The sequence below is a fragment of the Idiotropiscis lumnitzeri genome, chromosome 15 (genome assembly GCF_059441095.1).
Source record: "Idiotropiscis lumnitzeri isolate Australia: NSW breed Sydney's pygmy pipehorse chromosome 15, RoL_Ilum_1.0, whole genome shotgun sequence".
Taxonomy (NCBI): domain Eukaryota; kingdom Metazoa; phylum Chordata; class Actinopteri; order Syngnathiformes; family Syngnathidae; genus Idiotropiscis; species Idiotropiscis lumnitzeri.
This window is the reverse complement of record NC_142405.1, coordinates 13,022,631-13,050,151: the sequence shown is the minus strand read 5'-3', so window position 1 is coordinate 13,050,151 and position 27,521 is coordinate 13,022,631. Positions and strand designations below refer to the sequence as shown.

The window sequence follows — 27,521 nt, the reverse complement described above, 5'->3', positions numbered from 1 at the left end:
CATGGGAGCAAAGCAATCTCGTCCCCATATAAAGCAATCACCAACCCGCATTTGAAACGGCGGAACAGAACAGAACTATTTTCTCCAGACAGGCTTGCACCGGAGTTTGTCAGCGCGACCACCAGGACGGAAGGAACCACAAAGACGAGAACCAAGAAGACCCTTCTTCCTGCAGCGACCAGCGTGGCGGCTGACGAGACTGCACGCTGCAGCCGAGCCCTCTGCAACAGACGCTCAACCCCGATCCAGTCGTCCGACCGGCGGTAAGTGTTCGAACCGTGCATGCTCGGTTGCGTCTGCCGCAGCAGCCCGCCGTGAGTGTCACGCCTCCGAGTCGAGACCGAGCAGGTGACTGCAGCGTTCATGTCACAAGTACAGCAGATGATGCGCAGCCTGCAGGATAACGTAACCTCCTGGAAGAAGCTTGGCAACTGACTTGACCGATATTCTCTACTCATTCATAACACCTCATGTGTAAGCCAGTCAGATCCAGTTGGAACCAGATTTTAATGAGGACCACAAGGAAGGGTTAACCAAAAATCATAACTCTTGAAAGCAAGTTGAAAATGCTTTTATCATCAGACACCTTATATGGCTTGGTTATGATGGCAGTTAATCTTTGGATCCGGAGATCACTTGCACTTCAGAACTGTATGGTATTACTATATAGGATTCTGATTAAGTTTCACTTCTGATGTTGCTGAAATGTGGCATCCATTCTTATTGCATTTCGCCTTTAATTTTTAGCACGATCCCATTTAGGCCATCATTTGAACGTGTAAATCATTTTGTGTTCGGGTCCATGAGGTCTGTACTGTATTCATATTATATGGAATATATTTGCTGAAAGAAAGCTTGACAAAAACAAAAAAAATCCATTTCCTTTTTTAAAGTTTTAGTTCTGGGATGCTAAGTCATTCCCACTTTATAATTGATGAATTGCCTTTATCACATCATAGCATCATAGCTTTATTATATACAATATCTTGACATGCTTGCAAAAGTCTACCAGCGCTGCTGTTTGGTAACACCACGCTGCAGCCAGGGTTACACAACAATCCACTTGTCAATGCACTTTCAGGTCACAGGACAGCCTACTGATTTGATCGGCCCAGACCAATCGAGTATCAAGCTACTGTACGCTAATGTATAATCCTGAGTCCACAGTGCAGTTTATTGTGACCTGGTCTAACTAGTTTTGTTTTGGGTGTTTTGGTTTACATTCATGCATTACTATTAATAACTTTTAAAAGTAAGAATGTTAATAAATTACAGATTATTCATCCATTTGGGAGGAAGTAATGTGTAAACTTGCAGTTTGACAAGTTCACCTGAGCAAAGCAAAATAAACATGGCAGGATAAAGTTTGTTGTTTTGCAGCTGACTATGATACTGCAGTCTTGCTGTCTTCACTCTGTGATAGGAATGGCAATTTGACCTAAATCAGAGTACCGTATTTTCCAGACTATATGGCGCACTTGTATATAAACCGCAGCAACCCCTCCCAAAAAACAAATAAATAAATATATATATATATATATATATATATATATATATATATATATATATATATATATATATATATATATATATATATATATATATATATATATATACAGACACACATACAAGCCGCACCAGACTATAAGCCGCAGTTTTGTATGTTGAAAAAAATGCGTTTACTGCGTGTACAGAACGATTTTGTTCTGTGAATGCACATAAAGGTACATAAACAGATACTTAAAACAGTGCCTTTTAACACTGCAACAACTTTGCAAATTAAAACTGAACAGACTCAAGAAAGAAAAAAATCAAGATTTATTTCGCGTATTTTCTGAACTATAGAGCGCCCCTACTGGTGAAATAAGAATCCACAGTCAAGCCGCCCCTTAAGTCATAGCCGCTTCTCCCTTTGTGTTTCCAACCTCATTATAGTGCATCCCGGTCAACATGTCAACGTGCTCAAGACTTAACAGGCCAGTGATGTACTGAGCTCAAAATTAACTGGGGAATTTGAGATGGACACGCCCCCAGTGCGTGTGACTGTTGGCAATATATTTGTTGTCCTTCTTGCTCTTTGGCGAGGCCACAAATACTAACCTATAAGCGTTTATATTGATTATAGGTCTTTTTTTTATTAAAGCAGGGTCCTCAATCCTGTTCCTCGAGAGCCGGTGTCCTACCTGTTTTCCATCGCTCCCAATATCAGATATTCATCAGCAAGAAGCTACATATGCAGACGCTAGATAAGGATCCTGATCATTTGAATCAGGTGTGTTGCAGCATGGAGAGGTGGAAAACAGGCAGGACACCGGCCCTTGGAGGAACAGGATTGATTGAAGACCCTTCGTATAATCGAAGTCACTCGGGTGAGTCAGCAGCGACTTTGTTGACATTTCCAGGCTACCCTTTAGTGTAGGATTCATACTGGCAGATTGTATAATGACTTAGAATATTAAGGTGTCTCATATTTGCTGAATAACAGTCTGTGTTTTTATTTTAGTTTATTTTTTTGTGAAAAGATAGCTATGTGTTGGAAATTATATAGCAGGGATTTTAAATAAAAATTCTAAGAGGTCACATTACCTTGTAATTATCACATTTGTGGTTTTGAAAATCCAATGTTTTTGCTTTTCATTATTTACTAATTGTCATGACCCGTGTCGGTCATGTCAGGTGTGTTTGTTATTGTTTTTGTCACGTTCCTTCCCCCACGCCATGTGTGTTTGTTTTTGTCAGCTGAGTGGGGCGTTTCCCCTCAGCACTCGTTCCTCACCAGCCACGCACCTGTTCCCCGTTACCGTCACACACCTGATCCCCATCTGCTCACTTAATGACTGGACTATTTGAACACCTCATCCCGACAGCACAGCGTCGGGACATTACTCCCTTTACGGACTGTCACGGCCACTCTCATTCTCGCTCTCATTCTCGCTCTCATTCTCGCTCTCATTCTCGCTCTCATTCTCGCTCTCATTCTCGCTCTCATTCTCGCTCTCATTCTCGCTCTCATTCTCGCTCTCATTCTCGCCCTCATTCTCGCCCTCATTCTCGCCCTCATTCTCGCCCTCATTCTCGCCCTCATTCTCGCCCTCGCCCCCGCTCATGCCCATGCTCATGCCCATGCTCATGCTCATGCCCATGATCCCCGGTGTTTGTCACGGTCCTCGTTACTTGTCATTTTTGTTCTGTTTAGTCACGTTTAGTTTGTCTTTGTCATTTCGCACCCTGCCACGTTTGTTTGTGTTAAATTCCCTTTAGCTTACCCTTTTCCCTGCTTCCTCGCATTCTGGGTCCACCTCCTCCTCGCCCACCGGCGATTGATCCTGACACTAATATCTGTCAACAGAAATCTAAATATAATATAAATATACATATTCCTACAAAGAGATGAAAATAACAGTTATTTTTAAAAAAACACATCCAAACCCTAAACACTTCACATTTAAATACAAGAACACCAATAATTTACTTAAGTACCCTCAAACACGTACATATTTTGAAGCCAGCAGTGAAAATGCTGGAAAACATTTGAAGTAAAACAGCATAGGGATCTCAAGCTTAATTTAAAAAAACGCTGAACAGTAAAATGAAGCCTAACTTAGTTTCATGTTAATTTGATCATTTACCGTATTTTTTACACTATAAGGTGCTCTTAGAATTCGTTAATTATCTGAAAAATTGACATTGCCCCTTAGATGCGCCTTGTGTATAGATTTATGGTGAATAGTTTGACTTATTCGCCGTACTTGTTTGTCTACAGAGGCGTATGTGACAACAACAACGTTCGGGAGTTGCCCCACATTTCCCGATTGCCAATATGCCGCTGAAATTGAACCAGAATTCTATCTGACCATACGTACATTTCTGGGTCACAGGAAAGCTGGAGCGTCTCTCAGCTAACTTTGATCCAAGGAACTAGTCTACAGAATAGTTGACTAGTTGACTTGCCAACTTTACGACTCCACAATGAAAGTTAATACTTGCTTTTATCCATCCATCCATCTATCCATCATCTATACCACTTCTCCTCACTAGGGTCGCGAGGGGTGCTGGGGCCTATCCCAGCTATCTTCGGGCAGTAGGCGGGGTACGGCCTGAACTGGTTGCCGGCCAATCGCAGGGCACACCGAGACAAACAACCATCTGCGCTCACACTCATACCTAGGGGCAATTTAGAGTGTTCAATCGACCTCCCATGCATGTTTTTGGAATGTGGGAGGAGACCGGAGTACCCGGAGAAAACCCACGCAGGCACGGGGAGAACATGCAAACTCCACACAGGAAGGCCGGAGTCGTAATTGATCCTGCGAACTCTGCACTTTGAGGCCATCGTGCTAAACAGTCGGCTACCGTGCCACCTACTTGTTTTCAACGAGTTGCTAATCTTGTGTTTTTGACTTGAGGGGTAGGCAAAGTTGCTTTTAGAGATTGATGAATGTGCTGCGTGAAATGAGTCTGTCGCCTAAATTGATTTCAATTGTCTTCTGCAGCATTTCTGAATACTAGTGTCGAGCTGTGCATTTCACACGTAGGCCTTCAGTGAAGTTGTACTTAGTCTGACTTGAATAAATCCCCCTCATATTGCCATCATTTATGACACGACAGCTGGAGAAATAATATACAGAAAGACACTTACACACTACTGAGTGCTGGACAACCTCGCTTCTCTTGAAAAGTCCGTCTTGAAAATGGCCTCGCATGTGTATCTGCAATTAAATCCACACTTTTCCCTCCTTCGGCCATTGTGGTTTAAAAAAGCAAGAATATATTTCACATTAAACATCCAACGGTCGCTAGTTACGACCTCCGGGTGTGTTGATTCCGCATCGCGCTTCCCCCTCACGAGTGAGTATCCAATCACAAAACACGGTCATCACCTTCAGTGTAAAGCCAGGAAAATCTATTGCAATATATATTTGTACTTTGATGCCTTCCACCACTGACTGGGACACAATTCCCTCTGAAAATGAATATGTGGTCAGACCAGACATGAGATTTAATCAACCGAGTTGTGGCAGTTAATTACTGTAGTTTTAGCACCCAGCCGTGTGATTTTATTTTCTCTCCAGCAAATTGCCTTGGCCCATGAGAACTCTTGTTCTACATTCAACGCAAGTGAGGACAGTGGCCGTTTCCAGCTTCGATAGCTGAGGAAAACCTTTGCCTCAAGTTCAAAGTCTGCAGTGTAATTTTATCTAACGGAAAACAGAAACCTTCACCTCAAAAACACCTCAAACAGCTTTCCAATATCATCAGCCTGCAGAACTACATTCCACCTTGATTTCCCACTCTCAGCTCCAATATGTATAAAATAAAAAATAAATAAATAAATGAATACAAATAAATAACTATATAATAATACAGTCAGGCATTCCTGAAGTCATCTCCTTCTAATTCTGTCTTATTCCAGTTTTGACTTGTCGTGTGTCTTCCCTCATTTGCCATTACACATCAAAAGAGCTAAATTAGAAACTCAATGAAAAAAAAAAAAAACACAACAGCAAACATATCTATTGAGACAACCTTTGTACTATGCTTTCATTGCTAATTTTATTGGCTCAATTTCCTTTTTTTTTTGCTCTTTCTCTTTAGTGTAGGATTGACCTTGTATCTGTTGCTTTGAACATTGCTAAAAGAAATAAAGTTTTGTATGTTTATGATATCACCTTGTCCTACATCTCTTTAGTTTTCCCGCACCACACACCAAAACATTGCTCCTCCGAAGCATATGAAGATGCAGTCTTGTGTAACACTCTCTAAACCAGTTTCATCCAGTCCATGAGGTGTTGCCAAGTAACCGGCTGTGTGATGTGTGCGATAATCGGGGTGTCCACTGTGTGAAAGCAGAAAGCTGGAGTTTTCCCCATTTTGTGGCGAGTATTACATAAGGATTCCGGAGACAAGAGAGAACAGAGACTCATTTTGTGGTTTTATTCGATTTAGGAACGTAAACCAGCTTTCTTTCTTTCTCAGTGCAGTTGACAAACATGCAATTGGGGCTCCACACACCATAAACAATTCCATTTACTACTGCACAGAGTCCACAGTTACAAATTAAACACAAATGAAGTTGAATATGCGCAAGGGAAAACATGATTTTGTAGAATCCCAAATGCATAAAAAAAATTACATTATAAGGACAACTAAAAAATAAGGGCATTGGTTGTTTTGCCGGGGAAATGTCATTTATTAGTTCTAGTCATATGAAAACATATGCTGGTGTCAGAGTTATTGCATTTCAATATTATTGGATTGGGCTGGATTACCTGTCGCCACATTGAATCTATATATGCCTGTGCCCTTCCCTCCCTTCCCAATCTCAGGTGACCTGGTAGGAGAAGATCGATAAGGGCAGCTGCTGCCTCGCTCAGATTCTGTCTGACTCCTGTCATGGCATCCTCTGTGATCAGCCGTCATCTTACGCTCTCCCTTCACAAAAACCTACGCCTCAGTGTTTCAGGTAAAACACATGCCAGTAGGCAGGGGCGGAGCTAGAAGGTGGCCAGGGGTGGTCAAGGCCCCCACTGGACACCCGCATACATTGTAGAAAAAGTTAATATCTGTATTTTTCTGCCATTTTCACATGGATGCAGTATTCTTAGACTCTGCCACAATTTGTTTATTTATTTTTTTACATAAACTGCATTGTTTAGGATTAAATGTGCGATTGATCTGAATGCAAAATATACTAAAAATAAACCGTTTTAATGAAAAAACATTAAATTTTTACAGTCAACGTCAACAAAATCGTTATTCTCACGCCATAGCAAGCAAACAACATGGCCGAGAAGTACTTGTTTATCATACCATCTGCAGGCAGAATTTCAAGACATAAAATACACACATATGCTAATCATGCACACACACTCATAGTACAAACAGGACCAAACCTACATAAAAAGCAATATTTATAATTCAAGAGACTTTTGTTTTATTGTATTGATTTGAATGAATGAGGCATTAATCGTAATGTGCTTTGACAGTTGATCACTCTGATTGGCTGTTAGCGTAGAAGATAGAAGTAGACTGCGTAATCGTGCACTAAGGCAAAACCGTTGCATTTAATGTTCCCTCCTTATTGAATTTAATGGCCATTGTTTGGCATATTTGTGAATTTAATGTCATAAAATTCTGGCTGAGGATGGTATGCAAAAAAATGAAGGCCACATGCACGGCCAGCCCTGGCAACCCCTCACTGAGGTGTGTGTGTTTCACCCAGGGAACTCCTGTGGAAAATCTCTGGCTCCGCCCCTGCCAATAACTGTATGCAATGCTGTCACAGAAGTCCTACTCTGTATTCATTTAATAATTCAAAGAAAGTATATTTGCCTTTTAGCGATCATTGTTTTGGACTATGCTCTGCTATTTCACAACAGTGACTCCCATCAAGATTTTTACCCAGTACACCAACTTAATTTGATAAATGAGACCAAAATTACAAGTACTCGTGTTATTTCATTAACATTTTCAAAATTAGTGTGGAAAGATTCACACTTTCTTCAAACCTTACTAATAAAGACAACATAAAAAGTTGTCAAGGAAATGAATCATATTGACAATTATTAGAATATTATCATAATAATAATGAACATTTGTCTCGTGAGATTCTTTTAATAGTTCAGTAAGTGCTCTAGGAATCAGACAAATTGGACCTTTAGCAAACTTCAGGAAGGACACAATGAAAGAGGTTAAGGAGGTTATGTAATCTTTGTAATGTTTGACCAAACTATGTCGACGAGACAGCTAAAGATAAACAATGTGTAGGGGGAAACGCTTGTCGTTCCCAAAAGTATTTACCCTTTGAAAGAGTTCATTTGATTTTTGGACCATGTACTGTGCGGGTATAGGGCAGCCAGGGAACAGTTTCTTTATCAGAATCAGAACGCCCTTTATTGTCATTGTACTCAGTGTGCAACGAGAATAGAGAGCTCGCATTTCCCAATACCACAATAATTGAATTAAATATATAAATTAGATTCATACATGACCTTTACATTATAAATGATGGGAGCTATGTGCAACACCAAAACCAAAGCCAGATGCTGTTTTCGGTTTTCCAGGTAACAGTCTCCAAACTCTCGCAAAGATATCTAATTTAGTACATATTCCACCATTATTTTTAAATGTTTTACACCGGTTGTTCTGAGGATGTGAAAACCCAACTTCAGTAAATTTGTTATGCAGTAAAATCAGGGGTCAATGTGAATGTGAACAACCATAATGAATACGTTTATATGCAGTCAATAAACCTTTTGAAACCAGAATATTGGCAGTATTTTGGGTTTTAAAATCAATGTAAACTCGCACAATTCCACATATATGCCCTTATTCGAGTTTTTAAAATTCAGCATATCATACCTGGTGTGACAGGCTTAGCCTGGGACAGCAATGTGGTGTGTGATGTGTTTTGGTGGCGGGAGGAGCGACCCAGAAGAGAAATGCGTGTTGAATGAAAAAAGAAAAAGGATAGATGACAATAAAAAGAAACCCGTTTGCTAAGCGAATTGACGCCTCGTCGTCTGTGTCGTATCCACCACGCTGACTCCAGTCAGTTCGCTCTCACCACGGTTTGGAGCTGAGAAAACTGACACAAGCCTGATCGAGGAAGGTAACACTGGTTTACTCCTTTGCTCATCGCACAAGACACTCTCAGGCTGCTCATTCGCAAGGAATCTTGGGCTTCGAAGTACAGGAAGTGCTTGTACGCACAAAGTTTGACGGGAAATACATAAGTAGTGATAAACAAAACATGACCAAAGCTAGAGTATGCACGACACCACCCTCACATGTAGATAATGTCAAAAGTAAAATGTAAAAAAAATCACAGGGATCCTCTACAAAACTGACTTTATGCAGATTATATCGTATAATATTATTACCACACCTGATTTATTGTGTGGAAATATGAGGAAATGCCTATTAAACAAATACTTTACCTGTTTTCAAACTACAAAAAAAAAGCACACGAATATAACGTCATTTAACGAAGGAAGGAAGTATCATGAAGATTCGCAGAAGAACAACCAGAGAGGACGTATAGCAGGTGATTTAAATGTCGGGGGTAATTGTCCGCTCGAGCCATGTAAACGGAATGACTCAAAAATTGGAATTTTGACCTTAACCCAAATATTGAATGCATGTAAACGGAGTCATTGTGGTGGCATGGTATGTTTGTTTTTTTTTAATATAAAATTAAAAATCCATTATTTTTCTTCTACTGCTACTGCTTTGTGCTACTTGCTGTTTGAGCTGTGAACACGTTTTTTTGTTTTGGAAAAGGAGATTTATTTTTTTGCGCTTGAATTTATTTGTATGAAAATGAAGGTGAACGCGCCAATGTGTTATTTATAAGAATTGTGCTGTGATTTTACTGGTGCGGGCCAAGTGACATCAAATTAGGCTATGTGTCGCCTCTGACCTACACTTAATTTGACATCCCGGATGTAATGGATCATGACCTTATTTAAAATTGAGCTACAACGTCAATCAGTCATAGACAGACACTCCATGATGCTGCAACAACTAGTTGTCACCTTATGCAGTTTTCAGTCGGTTATAAGTGCTTTTGAATGTGAATTCCGACAAACTAATATATCTCATATCCTTTGTTAGTGTAGCATTATTTTGTATTATTTTTCTGTCCAGACACTTATTTATTTGCCTGTTATTTTCCTCTTCAAAGTTGGTCAGTCCCCGCTATGACGCAATCCCAGCCAGGCCCATGTGTACCGTGTCACTTTGTTTTTATAGCTTAGCAGTTTTCATGGCGGTTCTGATTAGTGACTAGTGCCTGTTGACACCAGACCAAAGTGAACTTGGACACTGAATTTATTTATTTATTTATTTTTTATGTCGGGAACAATAATACAGTACAATACAATACAACTTCATTGATATAAGCATTCTGGTTCTTATGAGTTGCAAATCGATGATTTCCATAACAAAATACAGAAAATCTGTAACATTAGGCAGTTCTGCTGAATATCAAAGTTTGACCTGTTGGCCTAATTTTTTTTTCAATATTCCTGCAAACTCTCTCAACCAATAATGATAACATTTTGGTATTCTAAAAGAGAGTGGGGCCCATGACTTTCGTCTAAAGGTTTCTATAAACCTTTTAAAATCGCTTAAAATGTGTGTATATACATATACATATACATATTGTTCTCTGTATTTTCAGGATGCCGATATGCAAGCAAAGCGGCACCAAAGGCCCAGATGGACTTTGATTATGATGGACCCTCCATGAAAACTGAAGTTCCTGGGCCAAGGTCACAGGTAAGGCACACACACATTAATTTGCTTACCTAAACATGCAGTAACCAGTAGATAGATAATATGTATGCATTATATTTTATCCAAGTAAATATAAGAATATGAACATCACTCACTCTTATTTCTCTCTTTAGGAACTGACAAAACAACTGGGAGAAATTCAGGTAAATTGAAGTGTGTGAAGTTTTGTGTTAACACCGACTGGTGTGGCCTGTTTGCACAGAATTGGTTCTGTCTTTTCTGGTTTAGAAAAATTAAAATAAAAGCAGTGTTTGCGGGAAATGCCCAAACTAACCAATATTGTCTTTGTCAAACCTGAGCAGTAATTTTTATCTAGGTCACATCAATATTAAGTTATGAAGTCAATATTTCTGACGTTGTGGTTATATTAGCTCATAATAAATATTCCGTTACGTACGTTACCAATAGAATATGTGTTGTTTTGTAGTTAAATTAGTCTAAAATGTTTCAGTTATGTGTTATACATGTATTTTTTTTTTTCAAAATCTGTTTGGCATTAATGTCATCATCGGATCTGGGGAATTTTATAATTAAAAAATACGGGGTTAATTTTCACCTCTGAACCGCTTTCTTCCAAATGAGTCTATCTCTCCTTTTTAATCAATGTATTCATGCACTGCAGTGTCCAGGAAAGCAAGTTCTGCTACCGAGGAAAACACGTAATCATAAGTGAGTTAGGAAAGCCCCGGTTTCTAAAAAGCGTGCTGAATTTGGCGTCGTTTGTCGCGCCATTCGTTCTTCAATTAATGAAGACTCTCTCCATTGTGTGCCAAGGTACATTTAATGCCTTGGAAATTCTTTTGCATTCTTCACAAGGAGATCCCATTGACGCTGTGGAAGCTTTCAATTAACACAAGTTGGAATGTGATTGGTTGATTCTGAACACAGCTAAAATGATAAAAGGATGTTTGCATGTATGCCACCACATTATCTTTTTTTTTAATTGGTTGTTAATTAGCTGTTAAGTATCAAGTTATAGCTCACATTAATGGTGATAAACATTTTTAAATAATTTAGCTCTGTCTCTTTCTTTTTTTTCTACACACCTCACAAAAGCATGGTATTTGAAAATGGTTGTGTAGATTTTTATAGCCACTCTCTGGGTTTGTATGTGTGTGTGTGTGTGTCTGGAGCGAAATGGGATCTTCAATTGTATGTGCCCAGTGAACTAGTTAAATACAGCCTGTAGCGCAAATGCTGTTCCTGTAGTTAGACTCTACCCCTTTCCTTTGTCCTCTTTTCGCTTGAAGTCTTGTTGTGCATGTGAGGCATGGATTCTTTTAGAAGCAAATTTTTCAAGAATCAAATTATTCAGAGCTAAATTTAAAAAATGTTTTGGACTTAATTTGCACATGACATATTGACAGTAAAGAGTCATTTAAACAGTCCAGTAATTCAACGGGGCGCCTTACCAGCCTTTCGAGAAGCATAGTTTAAACATTGTGACCAAATTTCCGTCCTCTTAATTGAGTTAAGATGAGACATAGAGTCCAACATGGATTATTTTCAGCTTTTTGTAAAATGTTCATAAAAAAAGAAAATGAAATGGCCATAAAATGCAATATATTTCATTGGTTTAAGGCACAGGTGTCAAACTCAAGTCCCAGGTGCCAGATCTGGCCCGCCACATCATGTATGTAAATTATGGTGCTTGACTTCATGATTCTTGCTAAAATACTTCATTAATAATTGTTTTGTTTTTAGTACTTTCAATTTGATATGGTACGACTCAGTTCAAGAAAAGCAAATAAATCCTAATGCATTCCTCAATTTACCTGGATGTGTAAAAAGCATCTATAGAAATAAACAGACCAACAAATACGAGAACCTTCTTAGTAGAGAGAATATGAATTAACATCATTGGAGTGGCATTAATCTGGCATCAGCTGTTTACAGCTGTCATAGGACATTTACTAACACAGTAGTCACAATGAACATTTTAATACTGGCTTCCAGATACTGTATCTTGATGTTCTGTGGAAGTATGTCAGATAAAAATACTTTAAATCCGCAACTGAGGAAGACTGGTTCCTTGTTAGAAAAAAAATGCAAGCTGCTCACGTGCCAGGTGTTTTTTCAGCTCCCAATTCACAAATATAGCAGCTTGAGATGCAGGCAGCTAGTGGCATTGTGAAGGAAAGAGAGAGAGCACACGGGAGCGCTTTGCTTGGCATTTCAGCGTGACCACGAGGCCCGGAGGCTAAATAGTAATCGACCATGATAACAAAATGAACCTTAATAATAACTCATTCATGGGAAGTGAGAGGAGACTAATACGACATATGCACAAGGCACTTTGCCATCTGGTGCCATCTTTTTTCTCTATCTCAAAATGTTCATGTTTGTTTTTACAGCGTTTGTCCCCAACTGGGGTATAAAGCTGGCATAAATTGTGTTGTCTGCATGTTTCTTTAATAGAAAAAAATGTCTCTTCCCAGAATGTTGGTGCTGTCAACTTTTTCTGTAACTACGAAGAGAGCAGGGGGAATTACCTGGTGGATGTGGATGGCAACCGTATGCTGGACATCTACACTCAGATCTCCTCCATTCCTATTGGTTCGTAAGAGAAGATCCCATCACAGTTTGAAAATGTGTAAACCTGCATGGTTGGGTTTGGATTAGAGAGAAAATGCTTAAATGGGAAGTCAACCCCAAAAGCTTTTGAACACAAATATGTTCTATGCAGCTGTGCTAGACGAATCACGGCAATATTGTGTCTGTCAAATATGAGTTGTAACTCCCTCCGCAGGCACGACAAACACAAATGATTTTCTTTTTGTAACGGGTTTAATGAAGGCGTCTTACTCCATCACACCGTGAAAACTGTACACAAATAAATAATACAATTGACAAGTTACATTCATAAAAACAACAAAGTAACTAATGTCACATACTGAAACAATATAAAAATGAAAAAATACCTCGTTGGCTGCTGCCGCAAAAGAGGGAATGAAAGGGTGAATTATTGAGGTGATCATTTATCCTCCTTGTCTCTATTCTGAAGTGACCGCAGGGTCAAACCAGTTGATCATCTATACACGTGTGGGGCCAAAACCGGGAAGTATTTAAAGGGAAACGGAAGGCAAGGGCGTGTCCTCCAAACAATGCAATACTATGTATATAATTAAATGCAAATACTAATATGTAAATTACTTAACCGCATAAATTAACTATACATATAAATAACTAACAAGGAACAAATAAATTAAATCTATGGCCAATTATGGCTACATTTACATGAGTTAAGCAGTAAACTCCGCCCATTTTTTGTTCATCTCAGGGGACGGGCATTTTGCCACTCGCTGTCGACTAAAAATGACATCACAGTTGCTCAGGGATCAATGACCAATCATGGCTCAGCTTCAGAAAACAGGTGTGCCGTGATAAGTCGTTACCTCAGACATTTACAGTCGACGTAAGGGACCAAATGGCCTCCCCTTGAGATATCTAAAAATGGGAGGATTTTGTGGCCTAACTCATATTCCACAAACGTGATATTAATAAGAATGTTATTTTTAGACTAGTGAAGACGCGTGTAACATATTATTGCAAATCATTTTTTAAGCTGACCTCCCCTTTAAGATCCATGCCCTATCTCTAAGTTGGAGAACACAGCCTAATATACTCTCAGTGACATAGTAACAAAATTTACCATTTGAAAACGTAATAACTGTTTGAAGTTTCAACACCGTTTGCTTGTCAATTGTAAACCTTTTCATCCCAAGTATGGATTCGATGATAAGACTGTTGTTGTTTTTGTGCGGCTTAAAAATGGGGTGGGCGCGTTAAAACCAGGCTACACTCCTGTAAGATGACAGCTTGTTTTATTATTGTTGAAGCATGAAATCAGCTGTGTGTAAAAGGGGGCAAAGTGTCTGCATGTGTCATTCTCAGCTATCTCCTTCTTTTTTGCACATCATTGAGCTGAGACTGATTGGGATGAGTCTGTGTTGTGATACTTCATCATCTACTGCAGTGTGTCCCACCCTTTCTTGAGCCAAGTTAGAAAAAGCTCACGATAAATCACCAGACAAAAACGCCACATAAAGTACAGTGCTTTTAGAAAGTCTACACACCCCTGTTCACATACCAGGTTTTTGTGATCTAAATAATGACACCCAGATAAATCTGAACTTGTTCCACCATTGATGTGACTGCGAACCGTTTTAATACTGGTGATATATGTATGATGTAAGACAGCGGTGTCAAACTCATTTTTGTGGATGGGCCAGATCATACTTATGGTTTCCCTCAGAGGGCCGTTATGACGTTACGGCGTACCGAAACAAACTGATGGGTTAGCGAGTTTTGAAATCAGAAGCCAGGAAGTAATTGTTTGTTCAACTATTTATTTTAAAGGGGGAGTATTGCTAACAAATGAACGACAATATCTCAGATCTCAATGTTGTTAGAAGTGAAATAAATGTGTTAGAAACAGGAAGTTGACACACATGCTTTCCCCTTTGCGGGCCACATAAAATCAGGTCACGGGCCAGATTTGGCCCCCGGGCCTTGAGTTTGACACCTGTGATGTAAGACACAGTCTTACGCCCCAAGTCAGACGGGATAGGCTCAAGACAACTCACAGCCCTGAAACGGATAAGCAGTATAAGAAATAGAGGAATGGATGGACAACATTCAATCCTGTATGTTGTTAACCTGTTAGATGTTTTGAACTGTTTATTTGAGGTCCGCCAAATGTTTATGGATTTGTTGCGCAGATTAACTTTGAATAGTTTGTTGGTTGCAACATTAACATTCAATATTTCATAATTATTTTTTACATATTGCTTACATGGCTATTTAAATGACAGTATCCTTTATGAAAACATTGTATTTTCCGACAGAATGACATTTAAATAGACTTGCTCCGGTTTGCTTGCGATATTTTTCCATGATCACCATTATTTTTAAGCTATTAGTGTTCACGTCCAGGCTTCAGGCCACATCCAAAAAGAGGTTTTTGTTCTTGCCAGGGACTTACACATTAATTAATTCAGTAGCTGAAAGGCTAAGTACTGTGTCTATTGATTTTCAAAAGTTATACAACCAAGACCAACGTGCTATATATGCATCTCGATCTAAACGACTGGCCAAAAGATCTCTAAACATACTAACGCGGTGTACTTGTATGTCAGTATTCCTTGATATATTGCATGCTATTCACACCATCAGTGTGTAATCTCTACACGTCATCATGATTAAATGCCTTGCCTGCCGCTTTCTCAGATGAATCAAACGGGATGAGACACGAGGCGTTCACAATGGTCTTTGTGAGCCACAAGCTCACTACATGAATAGTACCGGCATTTCTGATCTTACAAAGAGACGATATCAACACGGGAACATACAAGCCAGTCTCATATTCCACTACTTCTTCCTCAGACGTTTCATGAACAAACTGAAGGAATGTCTGAAGTAGTATGGGATCATCTAATATCTGCGTGTTTGTTTTGTTGTCTAAAAATCATCATCTTAACATGTCTCAGACACAAACGAGTAATTAAAACATGAATGTCAATGATTTGGGATCGTGTTGGCACAGTTGTGTTGTTGAACTTCACTGCACTCTGCTGGTTAGAAGTGGGAGATAACTTCAATTTATGTAAGGCGATCAGTTTATATAAGAATAACAATTCAAAGCTGCATTGAGTTACGTGATTGATTACTTTTTGCAAAGATATGCGTTATGGAGTCATCCATGCTTATACTTCCAATTTGTTTCTCATTACTACTGGATGCATATAATTAAGGAGAAGTATTCTGAAAATTGATTTTAATGGTATACTGCCTTCCAATCACCTGCCTTTGCCACAGTACGTTACATTGGTATGCCTAAAAAAAAAAGGGCCACTATAATGTCCAATATTAAAATGTAATAACCTAGTAGGCCTACGTGTTTATCAAAAGCAAGGCAGAGGTGTTATTAGAGGGTTTGTCTATGATTAATTTTATGACTTTATGATTTTTAGTGTACATTTAATAACATTAAAAACAATTAAAAAAAATACATAGCTGGCCGCCATGTTCATTGGATAACCGTCATGTGTGTAAATGTTGGACGAGACAGCATCTTGCATTAATCCTCAAAAAATGAAGCCATATCATTTCCGGCCAATGCTATGAAATAAGTCTCCAAAGTGAGATTCCACTTTTGATGTGAAAGATGCTGCACCATTTTGATGGCACAAAATAAACTTAGAAGAACTAGTGGACCAGGAGGTGCAGCAGTCATGGTGCTCATTCACGATCTACACATGCATGGATAATGCTGGAAATAATACGTCCTTCTACATGCGCTATTGAGAGGAAGCACAGATCCTCCCTCGAGCAGTTCAGCTCAGTTCTGACCTCTTGCTAGTTAAAAACACTTGACATGGGGCTGGTTTTTAATGTCACCTGCCTGATCGTGTCCCATCTCACGAATGTAAATCACTCCTTGGCCCGGAAACGTACACTGTCCAGGCCCAAGTGCCTGTTGGTCGTTGTGCACACCGGGGGCTCGACAAAACTTTTGTAAAAAATGTGGAATAACATGCCAGTGTGTACTCTGATTGGGCCCTTGCAAATTTTTGCTAAGCATTATGGCATTGTTTTTCTTTGTGTCCTGTCGGTCATTGATAAATGTGTCTATTGTTGTATTGATGTGTTGAAAATGTTGCCATAAAGTGAAATATATCAATATAGAGATCTATTTTTCAGCTCTTATGCGTTATCCAAGCTGAATGTATTAATTACTCCCAATCAAGCCACACATGTAAAATCCCTACGTTCTTTCCTTCTTTTAAGTATGATTAAAAAATGCAATTTTATCTTAAGCTAAGCTAAAAATAAAATGAAAATATTGATTCTATTTAAATGAATTTCAAAAGCATTTTACTTTTATATATGTTAAAAAAAAGTCACGCAGCAAATGTGTTGCACTGTGCTTAAAGGTCAGATATACCGTGAACTGCATTTTTTTTTTTAAAAATCTTCATAAAGAATAAAAACTTGGAGTGCACATGACAAGTGGAAAAAGGTGCATGCACCTTTGATACATTGAGTTTATTACCTCATTAACGTCAACGTTATGCCCACCCCTCCCCCTTGCTGTCCTTTCGCAGGATACAATCACCCTGCGCTCCTCAAACTTATGTCCAACACCAGCAATCTGGTAGGTCAATTTCTCAGTCATGTTCGATGCAATAATGCATTTGCTACTCTACATTTTTTTTTTAATGAGCAGCACTGATTTCCTGTCCTGTTTCAGAGTACCATTGTGAACCGACCCGCCCTTGGAATATTGCCACCTGAGAATTTTCCGGACAAAATAACAGAAAGTCTTCTTTCAGTGAGTTGCTTGTTCATAAACATGCTCATCTTCAACTGTGAATTCATTATTTAAATAGGAAGTGTAGCTGCAATACTGTAATTGACTTCCTCTTTAAAATATGAATAATACTTGGATATTATCATGTTTAATGTTTTGTTGAGTGCTGGGCAGTCCGTCCCGGGGGCGGAATGGTCCGGCCTTCTCCGGACGCCCATTCTTGAGGCTGGGGGTGACAAATTTTAAAAAAGGGTTTGATTAACAAAGACTTCAGTGGATTTTAGTCCGGCCCACGGGGGGGGTTATGCCACCGACTGTGCATATTTACTTGTATTGGGCACGTTCCCGGAGAAGAGAAAAAGGAGACAAAAAAATAGGAAGGGACGAATAAGACTATAATAAGCCCATAACGGGGTCAAGAGCCAACAATTTTTCTGAACAAGGCCTGAGGTTCAAGGTAAAACTGGTAAAAAAAAAAAAAAAAGGTCAAGTGCCCAGCTCTAATTTTTGTCTCATCCAGTTAATTGACAGCACTGCCTTGTGTTGTTTTCTTTCTCTTATTCAGGTGGCTCCTAGTGGAATGAGTCGTGTCCAGACAATGGCGTGCGGCTCGTGCTCCAATGAGAATGCTTACAAGGCCATGTTTATCTGGTACAGGGTGAGTGAAAACAGGCTAAAAATAAGTGGGGAGATGGGGGGGGACATTCAACAGTTTCATGTTTTCTTCTGTTTATTATAATTATGCCTATGATGCTGGTTTGGCAACTGCGGTGAAGTAAAAACGGAAAGGTCACTTATTTTATGTTATATTAACTTCATGTCAATGTGTTTTGTTTCTTGGTGTAGAATAAAGAGCGGGGCCAGACCTTACCTTCTGATGAAGAACTCACCTCATGCATGATAAACCAGGTGAAGAAAAAAAACGCCCCATCAGATTTCCTGTTCTGTATTGTTCTGCATCTGGTTACAAATCTTTGATCTGTGATAGTTTTCATCCTTTGATTTTCCGTTTTTCTCAGGAACCAGGATGTCCAGACTTAAGTATTTTATCTTTCATGGGTGGTTTCCATGGTAGAACTCTGGGTAAGTGTCACCGCTAAGATACACAGTGCTTCATATACTGTGAATTTAAATATCCAATTAAATTATTACATATTTAAATATCTCCTCATAGCAAAAAAGATTTAACCACAAATTTTTAATTACTTAATTATTCCAGACATGCATGATAGACTTTATCAGTGGGGGGCAGGAGGATGACGGCAAAACTGTCATCAATGCTGGACATCCCAGCCCACCCACTCAATGACATTCTGAGAACACTCCACAGCTCCTTCAGTGATAGACTGTTACACCCTCGCTGTACCAAAGAGAGATTTCGCCGCTCCTTCCTGCCGACTACTGTCAGACCTTTTAACAAGAACATTGAGTCAGGCCTACAAACGGGAAGGCATTAGTGCAATTGTGCAGTCCTAGGATGCAATACACACTACTACTGTACTTTCAGCCAATGGTGTACTTAAATATTGACCAATGATGTATTTTGTTTACCATTACAGTATTCTTATAACAGTACTTCTATCACTGCAGTATTTCTACCATTGCAGGACGTTCACTATTACAGTACTTTTATCATTGCAGTATTTCCCATCATTGCGGTACTTTTACTATTATAGTACTTTTATCATTGCAGTATTTTTCTATCGTTGCAGTACTTTTACTATTACAGTATATTTTATCATTGCAGTACTTTTTACCATTGCAGTACTTTTATCATTGCAGTATTTCCCATCATTGCGGTACTTTTACTATTACAGTACTTTTATCATTGCAGTATTTTTCTATCGTTGCAGTACTTTTACTATTACAGTATATTTTATCATTGCAGTACTTTTTACCATTACAGTACTTTTATCATTGCAGTATTTTCTATCATTGCAGTACTTTTCTATCATTTCAGTACTCTTACCATTACAGTACTTTTATCATTGCAGTATTTCCTATCATTGCGGTACTTTTACTATTGCAGTACTTTTATCATTGCAGTGTTTCCCCCTCTGTATAATGGACAGGCATCAGGAGTGTTTCCTTACACTAGATACGTTTATACTGTGTATATTTGCACGCTTTTTATGAATGTCTGCTGCTAATGTTATACATTAACGGCTACATTACACCGCCGACTCTGTGTGATCTATATCTTTGCTGCTGTAACACTGAAAATTTCCCCATTGTGGGACTAATAAAGGACATCTTTATCTTTATCTTTATCTTTATCACATCACATCAATGTATTGAATTCTTATTATGAAATATTTTGATATATATATATATTTTTTTTTTTACCCTTTGTCTGGCCCAGGTTGCTTGACAACGACACACTCCAAAATAATACATAAGTTGGATGTGCCGGCTTTTGATTGGCCGGTCGCCCCATTCCCAAAACTGCAATATCCATTGGAGGAGTTCACCAGAGAGAATGCACAGGAGGAGGCTCGCTGTTTAGAGGAGGTAGGCATGCTGCGTGTGTTCTGATTATGGTAAACGATATGTGAATGTGATGAGAATAATATCATCGTGTTTTGACCGACTGTAATGTTCATTGGCTCATGTTTGGCTTCTTTGATTTGCCAACTTGAGGAAAAGACCAGTTATTGTCCGGGCCCATTACTTTGGTTAACTTAAATTTTAATCAGAGATGGCTCGAGGTATTTTTGATCATGATTTAAAAAAATGTATATTTTTCTTGTTTTTAAGTTTGATCCATAAAAGCTTGCACTATACGGATTTTACCAAGCGTTGCGATTTCTAGCTATGATGTTTCAGATAAAAAAATCTTACCTGTTGCTGAACATTAATTCATAAATATTATAAAATTTGCAACATAATATATTATTGTTATTTTATTACAATAATGAAAATCTGATCTGTGAGAGAAAAAACTAGGGTAGATTTGGAATCCGTGTAGTAAATTCATCTACTAGAGTTAACTTGCATCTCTGATTTAAAAAAAAATAAAATTGTAAAAATGTGTTGACCCGTGTCGTCTTTGTTTGTAAAAAATCTGCAGCCTAATAAGAAATCAATTTAAAACTGGGTTAGCTCCAAGGAAATCTTTATTTTTTCTTTAATTTTTAAAAAAAAAATTCTCTTCACTTTACTAAAGATGACTGTGAAATCTCTGCACTTATTTTTTTTTTTAAATTAAAATCAAAAGTAAAAGTTTAATCTTTTAGTTGTTTTAAAAAATTTTAAAGTCTTACTGTAGAAAACTTTAGGGAGCTATTTACATGTTTTGGCTTTTATTTTACTTAAGGTCCCTACAAAAACTTGAAATGACTTTTGTCTGCATGTCTAAACTTAAAAGACAATCCTTCACCATGTAGAAAATTTGTCACCTTATTTCAACTAAGATGCTCACTTGAAATTCAACAAAGTGAAAAGTTTGTGGTTTTTTACAGTATTTTCCCTTTTACTACAAATTAATATTGGTTCTAAATATCAGTTATTGGTGTCCTTGTCTACTAATAATCAGATCATCGGCCCTGAAAAAAACGAGTAGGGCTCAAAATAGAGTCCCTGTTCCTCTGTATTGAGAGGAGCCAGATGAGGTGGCTCGGCATCTCTTTAAGATGCCTCCTGGACGCCACCCAGGCCACGTTCCCATCAGGACAAGGATCCCGGGACGACCCAGGATATGCTGGAGAGAGTATTTCTCCCGGCTGGCCTGGGAACGCATCGGGATTTCCCGGAAGAGCTGGATGAAGTGGCTTGGGAGAGGCAGGTCTCTTCTTTCCTGCATAAGCTGCTGTCCCTGTGACCTTTCCCATATAAGTGGGAGAAAATGAATGGATGGATGTCTGTTTGCACTTTTTGAATTCATTTGTATACACTAATAAAGCTGTCCATTTTGCATGTTGAATGTGTCTTCAGGTGGAGGACCTGATTGTAAAGTGGAGACAGAAGGGTAAACCTGTGGCCGGGATTGTAATTGAACCCATTCAAGCTGAGGGAGGGGATAATCACGCGTCTGCAGAATTCTTCAGGAGCCTGCGCAAAATTGCACACAAGGTGACACGAACACCTGCACCTTTTCAACTCAAACAGCAATGTCGGGCACATGACACAAAATGTACTATGTTAGTCAATAATAGATTCTGGTCCAACAACTTAAAATGTGAACGGTTCATTAATAATATTGAATGCTTGAGAGGTTAGAGCATAGGTGTCGAACTCAAGGAACGGGGGCCAGATCTGGCACGCGACCTCATTTTATGTGGCCCGCAAAGGGCAAATCATGTGCGTCAATTTCCTGTTTCTAGCCCATTTTCTGCACTTTTAACAACATTGAGATATGAGATATTGCCATTTATTTGTTACCAATCGTCCCCTTTTAAAATTATTTGAAGAATTGTTGAACAAGCAATTACTGATTGCCTTCTAATTAGAAAACTGTCTTTCCATCAATTTGTTGTGTGTATATGATAACGAAAGGTGATCATACATTTATACGGGTTCACAGTCATAACGGTCCTCTGAGGGAAACCATAACAACAATGTGGCCCGTCCACAACAAAAATGAATTTAGCACCCCTGGGTTAGAGTGTTAAGTTATCCACACGTTTTACAAGTTTTTGTGTTTCTCAAAATCAAGAAAGGTTGCATCAAGTTGGTTTTTATGAGTACAGTCAGTGTTTCTTTCCAGGATGGTTCAGTGTTACATAGCCATTATATTATAATGAGTCAGTTTTGAGGTTAGTCTTGGTCCGAGTGTCTATCCTATTTTATACTGCATCATTCAAGCTAACAAGCAATGTAACAAGAAGAGATTTGTTCCTGTTTATTGATGCATAAAAGAAAGTATAGAAGAAATATTATGTGGCGTCTGTGAAGACTAATGACTTCACCGCTAGTGTAATGTCCTTTTATTAAGTTGAAGTTAGTATTGGTCAGATTTCCGTCACTGTATTTTCTCAATTGTCAATCATGTATCCGTCCATTTTCTCCATGCAGCATGGTTGTGCTTTCCACGTTGATGAGGTCCAAACTGGAGGAGGGTGCACTGGAAAGTTCTGGGCCCATGAGCACTGGGGCATGGACAACCCCGGTGACATTGTCTCTTTCAGCAAGAAGCTTCTGACTGGTGGCTACTACTATAGGGATGAATTTCAGGCTGATAAGGTTTGCCTATTTCGAAATGTACTCAACTATACCGAAGCTTTTATCTAATCATAATATCTCCAAAAATATGTATTTCTGCAGTATTTGGAACCCATTTGCAATATTACATCATGTTTTTTTTTGTATTTTGCTTTCCTGTTTTCAGCCCTACCGCATTTTTAACACATGGATGGGTGACCCTTCAAAGAACTTGTTGCTGTCCGAGGTCCTCAGTGTGATTCGCAGAGAAAATCTCCTGGTGGAGGTGAACCGCTCAGGAAAAGCCATGCTGAATGGCCTGTATGAGTTACAGGTACTGTGTTTTTATGTTGACGTGACGTCTATGCATTATTCAATGTAAAGTTGCTTTGTGTTAGCTTGCCTGAAGTCTTACTTATTTCGGTTCTTTATTATTTACAAGTTATTTATTCATTATTATTAACGTTTGGATTCTATTTCTTAATTTTGCGCACACTAAGCAGGTGAAGGACCCCAAATTGTGAATGCCTAAAAAGATATATGTCCAGTGTATATTAATGTTGTAACTAGACTCTGCTTATTTTTCCAATGCACAGTTTAGAACAGAAATGCTCGGCTGTTGCTCCCTCGCGCTTGCTTGGTGAGATTATGACCTAGATGCCGCTGCTCCTTAGGCTCAGTACCCAGGCATCCTGAGTCGAGCTCGAGGGCAAGGAACCTTCTGTGCCATTGATGTCTGCGATGATGCAACACGCAACGATATCCTTCTGAAGGCCCGGAACAAGGGTATGTAATGTGTCACTCTTCATTTATTTCTCGAGTCTTGTTTTTGTTTTGTTCTTGAACACAACAAAAGGGTCATGCCAATTGAATCGACATTTTCTTTGCTTTTTCACTACTTTGTGGTCGCATGCATGACACGCGCACACAAAAAATGGAATCTATGGCACTGAAGTGTGATGGGGCCTTACTCAGTTAGATATGCTGTAAAAAGTAATTGGCTCACTACTTCCCTAAACTTTTTGTTGATTTGAACCAAATTGAAATCTAATATATCAGGGCTATCGGTCGATTACAATTTTTAACTGTAATTAATAACATTTTTTGTATAGGTATAGTCTTCTCCAAAAGTATTGAAACGGTAAGGTTAATTAATTTGTGTTTCAGATAAAAAGAGACTCAAATTCAGAATTGCAGCTTTTGTTTCATGGAATTTACATCTAAATGAGTTATACAACTCAGGGACAGAGCAGCAAAAGTATTGGAACAGCCTTTATTAAATTACTTGAGAGTGAATAATTCTTCAGTTGAAATGCTGTTTCTTCACAGCTCCCTCAATGTTTCTGTCATCGACTCCTGTTGTCACCCTTGATTGACCTGTCTGTTCAAAGAATTTTTTTTTTCAGTACATTACAAATTCTTTTATTGGCCATGCCTGAAAAAAATCAGATTAGTTTCCCCTCTTCTGTCAGCTTCAAAATGGTTTGTTTTTTCTCCTGTAGACATCGCTCTGGTCTTCAGGTTTTCTTAAAAGCAAATGCAGTTTTCGCAGGTGAATTCCGAAGCCAGAAATAAGAAATGGGGCACTGAATGTTTGTGCAATCAATCTAAAAAGCAACTAGCAACAACCCACCAGTCACATGTTCCAATACTTTTGAACGCCGTAATGCATGTGTTTGCTCCAACATGTGATCTGCCCTTCGACACATGAGAGTGATTTATTTAATTGTCCGGACATTGATGTTGTGACTGTATTTTGTCAAAAGGTATCCTCCTGGGAGGGTGTGGGGACCGGTCAATCCGTTTCCGTCCATCGCTGGTCTTCAAGGAGTACCACGTGCACATGCTGCTCAACATCTTCAATGACGTATTGGCCCAGATCAAATGAAAGGCAAAACAACAACATTGCAAGACAGAATCCAGAAAAGAGGCAGGGAGACCTCTTTACCGCCCATGACAAGAAATGCACAAACCACACTATTGAAAAAGACCTTTAAAAGAGCCAAGTTCAGTTGAGTTTCCCCAAATCACAACAATGTTTCTATACATGTGATGTCATCAAGCTGTAAATTAATTTAGTATTTCAAATCATTGTTATATTTCTACATTTGTGTGGGAATGACACCAAAATGAAGCCAAGTAGAATCTATCACATTCGGATAGATGTAAACTGGTGGGAATGGCAGCGGGTGAAGTAAAAATGCAAAGTCCATCATCATATTCCATATTCATTACCAGCATCACTCTTCTTGTAATCATCAACGGGTTTTATCGAACGATTCTTTCTTTCACACGTCATTCACAAACAACCCGAGGCTTCATTTATCTTTTGCGCATAGTATTCAACTTAATAACTAAAAATGAATGTGATGGAATCTGATATAATTTCATATGGATATGCAGTAAAGCAAGTTATTTTGTCATCAAAGTCAATACTGCGTAATCTGTCCATATAAGGCAGGGCTTCTCAATTATTTTGTGATACACCACCCCTAGCAAGAAGAAAATAATTTGCCCCCACACCCACCACCCACTCTCCGCCTATAAATATAAATAATAACATTTTCATTGCAAAACAAACCTACAACGCAAAGCTAATACTTGTTGCGCACAATGGGCAATGAGAGTTACACTGCCATCTACTGGAGTGGATGTGCAATTACACTTTATTGTAGTACGCCGGAAAAAATGCATGTTCCCCAGGGTTACACGCGCTCCCCTCAGCATTGATCCTGCCCCACTATTTGAGAAGCACTGATACAAGGCCTTTTCACCCCACACTTGGTTTTCCTGGTGTTCGCCGTGGGGCAGCGTAAAACGGACAGCTTGGCCATATTTAGATTCGCTTGCATAATAAGTAACAATAATATTGGTTGCGCCGCTTGACGCCATTATGACATCACTCTTGAATTGCACATTTTTCAATTCGAGGGCATGTCGGGCCACAGCAATCGCACATTTTGCTGTGTCGTTACGTCCTCACGGCACATATTCAGCGAGTGGGTTCGTCAAAAGTTTGGTGCACGTTGCAGAGTACAATTTGAAAACGCCTTTATTCTCCCTTGGAATGAAGACTTTTATGTTACTGTGCAATCACTTTTGTACACGATTTGTGGAGTCTTTTATTTTTCTTCTGTAAAATTACATCCTCATTCTTCATTAATTTCAGAGTTCTGAATGATTTGCTAAACAGGCAAGAACATCTTAAAAGTGTAGGACTGTTATTTAGACAGCATGAAATAAATGTAAATTATGCCAATAAATATTCCGACCTCTAACTCAATACTCAGAGCATCGTAGTGTATACAGTTCATTTGAGCACTCACACACTGATTGTGGCTCCCAACCTCCCCTGACATCATTTAAGTTCGCACTAATGCTTGTTGGAGAAGGCAGTCATCTTTAATACAGGATCTAGTGTTAGTGATGAGTACAATGCCAGCCTGCATGTCAGTGTCCCATTTAAAATGTCCTTGTAATGATTCTGCCTGCCGTCTTGCTATTAATAGGAATGACTCCGCTTGAAACTTTGGAACCCAGACAAATGCCAACCTTAAATTGACCATGAAAATGTCTCAGAATGTTTAGTGCCTGCATGATATTTGGTAATTTTTTTATTTCAATATTACTTTTTATACTCAACTATTAATTGTGGCCATTCATGAAAGCCCTTACCACATTATGCATTACACACCTATCGGTCTTTTATTTTTACTTCAGAAATAACATGTTTAACTAATAAAGTTAAAAAAAATGTAGCTCATTGGCTACAGTTAAACATGTAAATTATATGGAATCCAATAACAATGTGATGATTTTTATTTTTTATTATTTTTTTTTTTTTACATTAATCTTGAAGCATATTAATGCCCTTTTGTAATCATGGGCTTTTTCTGAGGTCGAAAATTCTGCCACTGCAAATTAAAATCAAGTGGACTAAAGTTATTGAACCGAAGAAGGTCGTTCAGTGTGGTGTGTGAAAATCTGTGATTTTTACAAAGATGTAGCACATAATGTCTAAGAACTTCAGAGCACATGCATAAATGTTTGTGTAATTTCAAAAGATGCAGTAAAAATTCTGTTTCAAAACTGCTATAACATGTCAGACCATCTTCGTGAATGTCCCATGCAATCTTTTGAGCAAGTGTCAGAAATGTGTATCCAGTAAGATACCATCTGTCTTGTATGAATTACCTTCGCATATAGTGTATACTGAAGTCTCTGGAGAAGATGGTTTGTTAACTTTGAGGAATACTATAGTAATAACACTGCTCCACTCCTCATGATCAGTCAGGATTACAAAGAGGAAAGGGATGCAGCTAAAATTCTTGAAGCATTTTGCACTTGTGATCTAATCTAGATGATTATTGATGTAATTATTTTTAGATGGCTATAACTGTTGTCTTTAATATATACACTGTTAATGTACTGTGACAAATAAATGACATTTTGACTATCTTATCTCCTGTCTTAATTTTTTCTATGTGCATTTTACTGCTATTCCAGCTCTGAGTATTATACTCAGCTAATTGTATTTGTGTGGCAACGCTTATTTTCAGTAGAATACCAACAGACTACAAGAAAAGAAAACACTACAAGAGCCCGTGTGCGTCGAGCCTACCCCACTGGAACACGTGGTCATGTATTTCAAGCACTTTTACAGTGTTTCGTCACTTTTCTTGCGCGTTCCCACTACGCTTACGTCAGAATAAACGTAAAACGTGAATAAGAGTAGTAGCAGCAAATCTCATTTACAAGACAATTCGCTTAT

The 27,521-nt window shown here is 38.7% G+C and overlaps 1 protein-coding gene across 1 annotated transcript; it reads left to right on the top strand.

The window, feature by feature from the left end:
* Positions 1-27,206, top strand: abat (4-aminobutyrate aminotransferase). The gene is made up of 16 exons (XM_088316289.1): positions 1-263; positions 6,327-6,463; positions 10,184-10,281; positions 10,413-10,442; positions 12,738-12,855; positions 17,406-17,455; positions 17,552-17,632; positions 18,177-18,269; positions 18,458-18,520; positions 18,631-18,694; positions 19,974-20,122; positions 21,545-21,682; positions 22,625-22,792; positions 22,938-23,084; positions 23,425-23,536; positions 24,517-27,206. The coding sequence occupies exons 2-16, from the start codon at positions 6,394-6,396 to the stop codon at positions 24,636-24,638; spliced, it is 1,503 nt and encodes a 500-aa protein (XP_088172415.1). The 5' UTR covers positions 1-263; positions 6,327-6,393; the 3' UTR covers positions 24,639-27,206.
* The last annotated feature ends 315 nt before the right edge of the window (positions 27,207-27,521 follow it).

Bases quoted from the DNA above. Each gene is read 5' to 3' on its own strand.
- abat (XM_088316289.1), top strand. From the start codon at position 6,394: ATGGCATCCTCTGTGATCAGCCGTCATCTTACGCTCTCCCTTCACAAA. The intron at 6,464-10,183 runs GTAAAACACATG...CTGTATTTTCAG, and splicing joins CCTACGCCTCAGTGTTTCAG to GATGCCGATATGCAAGCAAA. The intron at 10,443-12,737 runs GTAAATTGAAGT...GTCTCTTCCCAG, and splicing joins AACAACTGGGAGAAATTCAG to AATGTTGGTGCTGTCAACTT.